We start from the raw sequence: 12,826 nt of genomic DNA, 5'->3' as shown, positions 1-12,826 counted from the left end.
TCTACAGTTTATTCAGAAATACCTGACAGGATCTCCTGTGTGGAGGGATGTGGCCAGCTGTATCCTCAGACGTGTTAATTTTCTGGGGCTGGATGCTGCTCTGTTTTTAACTRATTTTAGTYTTTTAAAGTTAAAGGGGTTGCCTCAGTTTTATCAGGGTGTTTTTAAATCCTGCGCTCTTTTTAAATTGCAAAGAGCGAAAACGCATAATTCTCTGCATTGGCTTTTAGAAGAACCGTTGGTGTGTGGAGCGAGACTGGACGTCCATGGCAGCAGCGTGCCGGGACTGTCTGAGGCACTGTCCAGGTCCGGGACAGTGACCTTGAGGCATCTGGTGCAGGTGGCGGGACCGGACTTCTCAGACGTCCAGGAGGTTGGCTCGCTGCTTGGGGTCCGATCTGCCAGGCTGGTACAGCGCTTCCTGGAGCGGGTGAAGGAGCAGCTGTCAGCTGAGGAGAGGCGGCTCCTGCAGCTACATACAGCAAAAGAGTGCCAACCTGACCGGAATGACCTGTTCCCAGATGTGGTTCTGGATCCTAATTTTGAGGACGACAGTGGTCCCTTGATGAACTGTAGGGATTCGGAGATGGACCTATGCAAAACTGGTCCAAAAACACTGTATACATTTTGTACAAAGATCCTAAACAGGAGAGCTCTCTGTAAAAGACCCATAAGTGTCTGGAGCAACACATTCGGAGGACAGAAGCCTCAATGGAGGACTTTGTACAAGCCTCCAATCAAAAAAAGGACTGGTGACCTTCAGTGGAGAATCCTTCACGGCGCCATAGCCACAAACTCGTTTTTATCGGTCATCAGTCCTGGGGTTTTAAATGAGTGTCCTTTTTGCAGTTTGTCCGAGAGTGTTTTTCATGTTTTTATAGATTGTGTACGGTTGACTAGTTTTTWAAATTTTTTAATGAGAATTTTTAGCCTTTTTGGCGTGGTTTTTACCAATTCTGCTTTTATCTACGGTGTGCATTACAGTCGAGTCACCAGTTTTAAATCCCGCATTTTAAACTATTTAATCGCAGAGGCCAAAATGGCAATTCATCTAACTCGACGGGACAAAGTGCAGGCTGGACCTCAACTTGATGCCGTGGCTCTGTGGAAGTGCAACGTCAAAGCTAGGCTGAGGCTGGAGTTTTGCTTCCGCAGAGCCACCGGGGATTTAAATAGTTTTTTACAGTTGTGGGGTTTTAATAATGTATTGTGCACTGTTTCAAATCAGGGAGAACTAATTTTTAACAAGCTGCTGATGTAAATATTTGTTGTTTTAATTTAGTTTTCATTGACCTGATTATGTAGAAATATATTGTCAAATTATTGTAAATAAATGTTTTGGTAAAAATCAAAAATCTTCTTCTTCTTCTTCCACGATAACATTTTAATAACAGATTGTTCAGTTTGTTAGATAGCTACAGACAGAAACAGAGCAAGATACCAAGAAGCAGTGGGAGTTTTTTCTTTTGTGGTCTGTACAAGCCTAAGGCTTAAAGCTGAATAAAAATAAGTTTTTTTTTTGTTGGAGCATTGATTTAGCAGTTAAATAACGTAAATCTCTGTAAATTTAGACCTAACTTGACTAAAAAAGTTGGTAAAATGTTAGACATGTATATCTACTGAGCCGAGGAGCTGATTCTAAAGATTAAGATAGAAATGTTAAAGGTTTTAAGTTCAGTTTCAGTCCAACAAGTAAGTAAATACGATCAGACTTTCAAAACTAAGGATCTGAAAGAAGCTTGGAGTTTGGTTTGAAGAATGTTATATCTGAACACTGTCAGAGTTCACCCATTATTCCAACCCATTATTTGGAATGCAGTAAATTCAAGTCATGTAAATCTTTTCCCCTCAGTCCGTATTCACATTAGGCGATTTGTGACTCCAAACTTACCAGTTTAGCTTCATATAAAATATAAATATTTTGTAGCAGTAGGTCTTTGTTTTCATACAGTTCTGTATAACCCATTAAAATATATTCCATTGTTTTATTGTCAAGAAATCTACTTCGTTCAGAAGCTCATTGGTTCTCAGTTTAACGACGGTTACCCTGTGGATTTAAACAATTACTGGCTCAACCCTCCCTTGTCCGTTCTCATCATGGCTCAGGATCCCTTGAGAGCGAACGACTTAAGGTTTCTGTCGACAAATAACATCGAATTAGACATTTAATGAGGCTGTGGAATTAGCTGCAGCACAACTAAAGTAAGCCAAAAGGAAAACCTTATTTCACATTTTTATTGAATCTAATAAATAACAACATTGTGCAGCTTGGCATGGACACAGCTGTTGCGGTATACATTCTGTTGTAATAAGCAGATAATTAATGATCTTTAGGTTGGTATGGCAGGTGATGTTTAGCATTTTCTCAAACTTATAGTACTAACTCTGAATAAAAGCTCATTTTTTAAAATATGGACGCCATAATCCCATGCTTGTCAATCTGATCCAAACAACATCTTACGTTGCAGTCTACTTCATTTATAAAGCTTTCAAATCTGTATTATAGTTTATGCACATTATTTTGTTAATCAATTCTGTGTTTCCTGCTTAGATCCTCATCCTTCTTTACCCTTCACAAGGTCATTCCTAGTGAGTCAGGGCTGCTGCAGCCTGACGTCTGTGTGTCATGAGCTCATTCCTCAGAAAGAAAGAAAGAAACAGACAAGGCGTTCATTTTTTTCATCATTCCAAGCTCACTAATGAGGGTCTGAAAAGGGGGAACGTACATTTTGGTCCACACTTGATTGACTAGAACTAAAGCGAAACATGTTATAGGCCCAGTTATCAATGATACATGTGATCGCAAATTCTGCCAAAATAAAGTTTGCCAACAACCTGCACTAAATGCAAACAGCGTGTGTAGTGACATCCGGCCGTTGATCACCTCACTCGTGACATAAAATAAGTGTTTCCATTGCAGTTTTTGCAAAATACATTATTTTGCTAAACTGATCTGGAAAAACCACCTCATCCTAATGCAAGAACGTTTTAAGAAAAACGGGACTCGATGGAAAATCACCATGGTTCCATCAAGCAAATTTATTTTCATAATTTTAATTTGCATGATTCTATGGTTAATGGAAATGCAGCTATGTTTGATACATGAGCTATGAAAGTGATGAAAAAATATTTTGACTTTTGCTGAACTTGAGTCAGATCTGTTTCCTTACAGAAAGAAGCTCCTGAGTTCAACTACTGGTCTGTGGCCTTTCTGGATGGAGTTTGCATGTTTTCCTTATGGATGTGTGAGTTTCCTCTGGGTTTCCTCTGGCCTTCTTTCCAAAACATGACTGTCAGGTTAAGATGTCTTTTTAAAATTGCCCTGAGCTCTGAGTGTGGGTGTTGTCCTGTGATGGACTGGTGACCTGCAGAGTTGGGGAGTTTTGGGCATCTTACCACAGCATCTCAATCAGATTTAAGTTCAGCATTGAATGGGCCTATACAAAACCTGCATCGTTTTTCTTTGAACCATTCAGACGTGATTTCACTAGTGGGCTACTATCGTTGTCCCTCTCCATAACCCACATGTCCTGATGCCAGAAATTAGTTTTTGATCAGAAGGTAAAAAAAAAACTGATGTCTGGAGATTTACAGTAATTATTGTAATTAATTACAATAATTACTGTAATTCACAGCAAAGCCATCCAGAGCCATCACACCACCACAACCACCATGTTTTATTTAAACTGGTTTGATCTGAAAACATCTGTAAGAAAGAATATTTTATAGAAGATTCTACAGTGACATAATTCAAGACATGTAAAGGCTTAAATAAATACATCTGATGAATCTGTTATTTAAATAAGCTATGATACATCTGTTACATGTATGATTTCATTTTAACATGAGCTGTAATAACTGAGTTTATGTCTAAACAACCATTGTGGTATTTTCTCCCCTCAATTTCTTTCCAGTATTTACGTTTGCTACCTTTTCCCCAGGGCTGCAGGTGCTGTTCATTTGAAGGACCAGTCATTCACTAACATTCCAGCTCAGAGGAAAACTGTGCAGATACCCCAGAGAGGAAATCCCCTCAGAGTCACAGCTGAAGTTTCAGGTAGGAGTACCAGACCTGACTCTGTTTTCTCTCATCCCATGGTACATTAGCTGTGAAGAAACAAGACCAAAAACAACATCCGTCTTGCTAAGCCTGGGAAAATAAAACATCTCTCTCTATCATTCTGTCTTTTCCTACAGTGCATCTCTTCACGCACTGACATGACAGACTGGCATCGCCGGTGTGTTTGCATATCTTCCAACTGCGAACAATCTGGTCTAAAAAGTAGGTAGTCTGAAATCTGACAAAGGGGTAATTCTCCCCAGGGCATGCACAAGGGAAAGTGGCAGTTTGCATGTTTGCCTCGCTCCTATAAAATGTTCCCCTCCGCATGCAGACGTTTATGGAGCCCGTAGGTCTGCCAGGGCCCACAGCTGTGCAGGATAATGAGGGAGAGCATGCCACACAGGACAGTGGGGAGCAGCTTGTTAGCATAGTCCTCTGCCAGAGAAGGTGCAGCCGGGTTTCTGTTGCACTTTAATTGGAAGATCCAGTCAGCTTGTTTGTCTCTACAGGACAGAATGTCAGCCACTTTCAGGCTTTGCTGCAAACAACACACTGCCATCCACAAATTAACATTGGGGGCATGAATGACTCTGTGCTGCCAACTTGGATAATGTTTGACATTCAGCCATCAATTGAGAGGACGTTTTTGTCTGCTCCCTCTGAGAACTGTCCTCACAATTAATTAAAGTCTAGAAAAGAAACTCAGACTACTTTACCTGTCTTTCATATTGCATGTGTCAAACTGGAGCTCATTATAATTTCCTAGCAATCCTTGCTGCACATGACTGAGATTCACCAGGTGATTGTTGATGGATATAAGCTGCATGCACCCCTGGAAGGCAGGAGCTTGGATGTGACACTCTGTGGGCGGACAGCCTTGACGAAAGTGACACAAGAAAGAAACAGCCTTTAGTTTCGCTCCTCTTTAGTCGCAGAAAACTGTAAGTGACAATGTTGGAATTTCAAGAGCAAGACGACACATCGGGAGAACTCACTAACCTCCAAAGTACAAGCTGCCTCTTGATTCCACCGGCTCCCAGAGCTCAACGTCGGATGAAGGCTCGCCATCCACACTCAGAGTGATCTGCAGATTCCTGCTGGCAAGACTCACCGTGTGCCACAATCCGTCATTGACTCTGCGACCTAAACAACAGAGTATAATCAGTTTCAAGAGATACTGATCAGATGCAAATGTTGTCAACACAGAGCAAGAAACATCCCAGCTTATGTCCAGGATTTTTTCTTTTCTTTTTTTCCTAGGGGGCCATGCAGGGGGCTCAGATAGCACAAGGGTGGCAAACCGAATTAGCAGTTTTATCTAAATTCCCTGCAGACTTAAATTGCAATGAACATCTGAAGTTAAAAAAGAGGAAAACGTGTTGTGTCAATCGGTCTTCAGTCTGGAGGTTCCAATCTGAAATGCTACCCTTCATGTGTGCACCACGAACAAAATGACTGACAGCTTTGGTGGGAGTGGCCAGGCAGAGCGACCAATCAGATTTCAAGAGGAGCAGGCGTTCATCACAGAAAACGTCTGCCAACTATTTCTGGTTGGCAGATGTATAGATAATGTATCTATACATAGATACGTTATCTATGTATCTATAGATACATTATCTATACATACATAGATAATGTCTATACATTATGTATAGATAAAAATGTATCTATACATTTTTGTATACATACAAAAATGTGTAGACATTTTTGTATCTAAACGGGCCGCATGAATGATTCATGGCAAATATCCCAAAATGTAATGAAACGAAAACTGAATCAAGTGAAACCAAGATTATTCTTAACTCTCGCAGATTTAGACTCAAAGTCATTCAATCAAAAAGCCTATACTGTATGTTTAGATTGAGATGTTCAGCCCTTAAAACACTCGCATTTCTAATCTTGTTAGTTTTATTTAATTTATCAAGATGTCTAAATTTAAATGTTTAAAAACCTTCTTTTTGTCAGTAATTCTTATTTAAATAAAGATCTTTGTTTACTAGATGGTTGATTAATCATTAACAGGACTAATTTAAACCCGTGAATTTGTAAAACTGTTGTGCCTTGCGATCAAACATTTGGGTGCACTTTACTTTTGTGCTGGTGCACCTGAGAAACAAAGTTAAGCCCACCAGTGCAACCACTGGAAGACATTGGTTTAGAGCCCAGTAGCATATTTGTCTCTAACGTCTGGTGAAAATCCGGGCATAAAGTGACATTTTCTAAACATCTTGCTGCAGCTGTGTAAAGTCTTGATGCACCTGTCTGAGCGGTCTCGCCTCCCAACCTGCTCTTTCATGTTTGATGGCAGCTTCTATAGTTTTTCTTCTAAAGTAGCTTGGGCTTTGTTTTTCTCCGAAAGATTTCACTTTAATACAGTCATCTTTTGTTCTGTGCCCCCTTTTCTCCACTCTTTGTACCACAATTTTCTCAGAAATGTCTTGTACTCCCATGGCTTTCCTCTTTGATGCATACAGCGCCTCCAGCACTGCAGCAAAGCATTCCCACAGCATTCCGTACCTTCACTGTTGGTAACAGAAAGCTGGCTGCTCTGTTCTGTATTGGGCTCAATTTTCACCAATAAACAAACTGTAGAGCAGCAGGAGTTAAATTGGGCTGGGCCTCTACCGCCACATGCAGACTTTGTTAGCACAGTACTTTCCACATCTTCAACTGCATTTATTTTTACACTCTTCTCAAGACATAAAAGCGTAAAACAAACTTTCTGTTGTTACTTGTAAAAACAACATTGACCAACTCTGCCATCAAGTATATTTATAGATTGTGCCATCAGGACTTTTTGCAGGAGGCTGCAGCCGCACTAAACAGAGCAGTGAATGACAAGACTCAAATTTTATTGAATAGATTTTACAATTTAAAACACATCTACACCTATAAACACCACCATAAAATCTAATGATCATACAGCTAGAAAGTAATGCACGTAACAACCAGTTCTTAGACATATGGACGGAAATGAGGAGAGGGAGGTAAATTCATTCAACTATTTTTATGTGTTAAGACCTGCTTAGCTGTTTAATTCTCAAGCAGACACAGGTTGTGCCTACAGAGGAAGATCTGCTTATGTAGAGGTTTATGTTACATGAGTTAAAATGAGTAATTCTGTTCGTGACAAGCAGGTTGCACTAAAAAATTATCTCTGCTGAAATCTGGTGGTAGCAGTAAAATTGCAACCTGGTGCTTGCTAACAGGAGCTATAATTCATCTTCACTAACAATTGATATACAAAACAGCTGCAAAATGTTTCTGCAAGTTAAATAATAAATAGTGTAAATTTTATTGTTCTTAAACTAAGCTGAAATAAATTAACACTGCAAGTAAGACCTGGACTCAATTTGCAATGACGCTGTGGTGTTGGTGAAGGGAGATGAAGTGGATGGCACGCATAAAATATTGGCAAGAAAATTTAGCAAATAGCGTAGTTTTGTGAATTCAACCCTATAATGTAAGCATGTTTATCCACTACTTTGCTGAATAACCTAAATGAATACTTTTTCATATGTTTTATGGCAAAATAAATCAGCTATCAAACTCAAATAGACAAAAAATAAATAAATAATCCAAAGCAAACTAAATCTTTCAGACTGCTAATCTCATCCCATAAACAACTAAAAATGAATCTGTAGCTCTTTCTTGTCTTCCATTCGACCGTCTTCATGTAGAATAAAGAGCAGATCTGTGTTTATACACAACTTGTTGGCCACCAAATGCATAAGAAGCTTCGGGCAGTGCTGCTCAGACTGCATCTGAAGGGGTAAATGTCCAAAGTGATCTAGAATTTGCAATATCTAGGAYACAAAAACAAACACAAAGATGATAACTATTTAACYGACAAGGCAAGGAATTTGGACGAGCGACKTGAAATATTCGGAGTTGAGGAAACATAAGTCTGTTCTCATCTAATGTGGCTTTGACAGCCTTTTGATTTTCATGTTGATGGTGCATTCTTGTTCTCCTCTTTCTTGTTCCCAGCTTTTATCGCACCCAATTCAGAGTGACTGGTTTTTTTAGACCACAGTCATGCGTCACATTGTTCTATTTACAGTTTCTCCAACCATTTTGGTCAGATTATTCTGTGTGCACAATGATGCATCCATTCCCTCCCCAAAGCCAAACTCCCACACAACAACTCCTGTGTAGCTACTAATGAACAGCACAGATCTGRACTTTACCATTCTCTGTCCAGGGAAAACTACGGGGCTTATCTCAGAGAGTTTTCCGATCCTGTTTGATGGACCCTGTTCTCCTGAAATCAGGGTTTCAGAGTCTTTCAGCAGTCGCTGTGTCCTCTGGAGAAAAGCTCCGGTTTAGATTACAGACTTTCACTTGTTTTCACCATGGTGACAGAAAAAAAAAAAAAAAAGTGAAACACAGATTTACTAGTTGATGATATTTTGATGAAGACTGACAACAAACGTGATATTTTTAATAATTTCATATTTCACTGACTGTAGGCAACCCTGTGCTCTGGTTTAGTAGACTGCACCAATATGAACTACTAATGAAAAAAGTGTTGGCATATCCATTACCACATGTTACTGTAAAGTTGTTTTCTTTATTAAGCTCCTAGTCCTCAATCTGTAACTAAACAGTTATATCAATAAATAAATACAATATACATTCAAGAAAAWKTTKTAMYTTTTTYTYCTTCTCATGCTGAATCTGAAAAATGTGTTAATGACGTTTGGAAAGCATGTTCTAAACTTACATTTAAAGCTGTTGTCATGTCTAAACAAGGTTAACAGATCATTATTTTTTGTAGCATTAAAGAAATAATACAGAACTACGGGGCGGTGCTTTGCATAAATATGATTTTTTTATCACGTTGGTGCCCCCGATGTTTCAGAAACGTGGGTTTCAGCTCCATGTTGCTGAAGCCTTGAGGAGCAGAGTTCTACAGATGAAACTCTGTTCTGGTCCAATCACTGTATTATTTTTTTTTTTTCCTCCAGCCTGTGAGCTCAACAGGGACAGACGATTAGAAGAAATGCATCCTGGGAGTTGTTTTCAGTTACTCTAAAATAACATCTGTCCAGGCTCTTGGGGAACTTGAGAATTTCCAGTGATGCCTGTCGCTAACGGCGCAGCCTTTTATCCTGGAAGACTGTGAGCGCCACAGGCGTTTCCTCCTATCCCCGTTCAATGATTCAGTGAATAAGCCATGCAGCCGTGACGGACTGCTGGTGAGCTTCCTGTCACACTCTCAGGTCATATACATTTCGTCTGCTGCTAGCCAGCCCTGCGGGGTCAGTGTAAGACACAGATCTAATCAGACTGCTACTCCCCCACTAAAAGAAGAATCCACCATTTGGGCTATTTTTTTTATTTTTTTTATCAGCTCCTAATCCCAGAGCTTTCCTTCTGTCCAGACATTTTTTATATGCCAGTTTTCATTGTTGACTCTGCAGAGGGAGCTGGAAGATGTCCTTGACAACAGACAGAAAGAAGTGAAGAAAACAAAAGCTTGTTTTCGATGCCATCTTTCTGTGCTTCTCCTGATTTAAGCTGAAAGATCTTTTTTTTTTCTTTCAGCAACAATCATTTCTTGCATAAACACTATTTTTGGTCAAATTCTTCCCTTTGTGCCTTCACAAATATCACATAAGAGCCAACTTCTCCCACCGTCAAACTGGAGGAAAAGCGGTGCGATCAAACGGGAGACAGAGTTTAATTTTAGAAAGGAACATACATGAAATGTAGGATCGCTGTGAGCCCTGGGGCTCAGTTTAATGATCTCGACAGATATTGCTGTTTGTGCTCTAGTCATAAATCCAAAGGAAAGGTGGGGAAAAGGGTGAGAATTACATTTTTCACATCTCTGTTTTCTAAGCTCTAGCAGAACCTGAAAGGAGGAGAAGAAGAAAAAAACACTTTTCCAGGACTAAATATCACAACTTCACATACCAGATAGAACTTGAGTTTCACTCCTTTTAGAAGCTCTAAGCTGTAACTAGAAGTTGTCATACATTTTTATCTTTGAATGTTACTCAGCAGACAGCCTGCTCATTTTTACTGAGCATTTATGCTCTGCAGGATTCTGGATGCGAGTCCAGTTTTATCTGTCGCAAAGCTCAGTTAGGTTATGTTTCAGGACATTCATCACGCAGAGAAGACTTCCAGCTGCTGCGAGTCCTGCACGTTTCTCACAGCAGCATATCGTCAATATCCTGCTGTAATTAAGGAATTTACCCCCCGAGTCTGTGCAGCACGCTCTCGCTCAGTCAGGCTGATTCTGATTCAGGGGATTTCTCTCCGTGTGTTTGATATGATAATGAATTTGTAACCAAGATGCTATCACAGCTTTGGCTCAATAATCATTTCAGCTGTGACCTCCAAGAATGTACCTAAGGAGTCCCAATAAAAATACCTGACAAATTCCAAGTGAGGCAGTTTATATCGAACCTACATCAGATTAGCTTTTCTGAATTCATTTGCAGTGAAACGTTGACTAATTATTAAACTCTGGGTTCCTGACATGCTGCAGCTTGGAGGTGGATGTGTCCCAGTGCAGGCAGCTAATCTAATGCAGCTTCCGGTAAATGATAGAAAAAAGCTGGCGCTCCTCTGCCGTGCATGTCCTCTCAATCTAGATTTCCCTGCAGCCTGGGACCTAGGAAAGTCAGACTACCTGAAACGATCCCACTTATCTATGTTATCTGCACCATGAAGCCTCAGACAGAAGATTGGATGGTATGTTTTTCCTTGTAATTGTAAGAAAAGCTTTTCTTTTGTTGAATCTTCGAGGGCAGAGATGATAATGGACCCCAGGTGAAATTTCCTAATGCACCGTATTGTCTCCAGATTGTGAATCAGGCTGCCTCTCCTCGTCTGCTCCAGTAAAACGAAGCTCAGAGTCGAGCACCAGTAAAAAAGGACTTTATTGTGATAATAACATGTTCATGTGGATGTGCATGCACACCTTACAGCTGCGATCGAAACCGATTGAAGCTGCATTTTGAGCTCAAGTCTCGAGAATGAATCTCCATATATCCACTATATAAACAAATCAGATTTATACAATAAATTGCTTTCTCCAAGCATTATAAGATATATATTTTACCTGGACCTGAGTTTTCAGTAGCTATTCCTCCTTCAGTTTGGGCACACCCCATGCTATACTCTCTGTGTTTCAACACATGGCCGGATTGCAGCGCATCTGAAAAACCTCCTCTAGGTCATTGCGTCTAGGGGCACCATACAGGGGGCGGGGGGAGTTAGGACAATTCCTAGGGCCCCTGACTATCAGGGGGGCCCCAACAATAATTATTATTTTTTTGTTCATAGAAATAAAAAATAATGGGGCCCTGTCAACTAAAGTTAATTATATTGTGTTTTATAAAATAGTTTTTAGCAGTAAAAATGTTACCACTCCCAGACCTAAAAACACACATTTATATTTATAACTCCGCCCTGGATCTGAGTTAAATGGTTCGTTGCTTGGCGCGCTTGACGGTGACCGTGTTCAGCAGCAGTCAGTATAAGACAAGAACGACTGTGGCAGTTACTATGCTGCTAATAAAAATGATAAAACCAGGTTTTCAAAAAAAACAGAGAGAGGGAGAGAGAAAAAGGTACGACTGTCAATTTGTAACCCAGTTCTCCGAGAGGTGGGTAGACTGAGATTATCAACCATTTAGCATAGTTAGCTTAGCTCCAAATTACTGTTTGCCTCCATTTCACTAGCATTTAATGAATTAAGTAAAAAAAATCACCATGTTATTTATATATTTAACTGGTACATGTACTTTTTACCACTTAACAAATGAGACAGTCAGCAGCAGCTCTAACCCACGTCCCTCCTGATCCGTTCTCTCCTAAGTGAAATTAAAGCTGCAGTATGAAACTTTAATATAAACATTTTTTTTCCAAATATTTTTTAAAACTGTCATTGTGTTGTGACAGTATGACATAAAAGATAATCTGTGAAAAATAAATTTCCTCTGCCTTCTCCCAGCGCTGGAAACAACCAATCAGTGGCAGGAGAATTTTAGTGCTGTCAATCACAACCTCATGTGGTGCTGCTCATCCTTCCTCCCCCTTGCTATGTGCTATGCTGTAGCTAGCATAGCCTGTTGTGAATGCTCATTCTAGTTAGCATAGCTACCAATGACAGCAGATAAACAGTTTCTTGTAATGATATGTTGTTTCTCCACTATTAGCACATTTAGCAGTGAGTGAATGAGGTTTATTGGCAGCGCTAAGAGCGCCCTACTGGTTCTGATTGGTTGTTTTTGGCCGGAACGTTGCACTGCTTTAGCTAGCAGCTCAGGGAGGAGGTGGAGGAGATTGATTTTTTTCACAGATTATCTATCTCATATCAAACTGTCATGACATTGTGACAGCTTTAATAGATATGGAGAAAACATATGTTTTATTAAAGTTACATACAGCAGCTTGAATAAAATGCAACTACATAGACTTTTTTGAGAAGTCTGGATTGCTTCATGTATATTTTGCACGTTGCGTTTGACTGTTGCTCGTGGGGAGAGACATTCATAGTAAGCTAAAACTAAAAGAAAAAATTTAAGCATCCTTATGCGAACTGTTTCATCTAAAATTCATGAGCAGTAAATATTATGCTAGTATCAGTATTGAACCAAGGCAGTTACAAGCCTTTAAAATTGTGACGCTTTTTATGGGTCAAAAAGACTCAAAAAATTGCAACAGCAGCTACGCAGGAGGGCCCAAACAAATTTTTTGTCATGGGGCCCAAGATTCCTGGAGGCACCCCTGTATATATATATA

At 39.9% G+C, this 12,826-nt stretch overlaps 1 protein-coding gene across 1 annotated transcript in view; it reads right to left on the bottom strand.

The window, feature by feature from the left end:
- Positions 1 to 12,826, bottom strand: part of LOC103482356 (contactin-associated protein-like 5) — a 174,079-nt gene that overhangs the window by 83,862 nt on the left and 77,391 nt on the right. The window contains 2 exon segments of the mRNA XM_008438481.2: positions 4,780 to 4,939; positions 5,063 to 5,206. Of these exon segments, the coding sequence (XP_008436703.2) occupies positions 4,780 to 4,939; positions 5,063 to 5,206 (304 nt within the window).

The sequence above is a fragment of the Poecilia reticulata genome, linkage group LG2 (genome assembly GCF_000633615.1).
Source record: "Poecilia reticulata strain Guanapo linkage group LG2, Guppy_female_1.0+MT, whole genome shotgun sequence".
NCBI lineage: Eukaryota > Metazoa > Chordata > Actinopteri > Cyprinodontiformes > Poeciliidae > Poecilia > Poecilia reticulata.
This window is presented reverse-complemented; position numbering and strand designations above follow the sequence as displayed.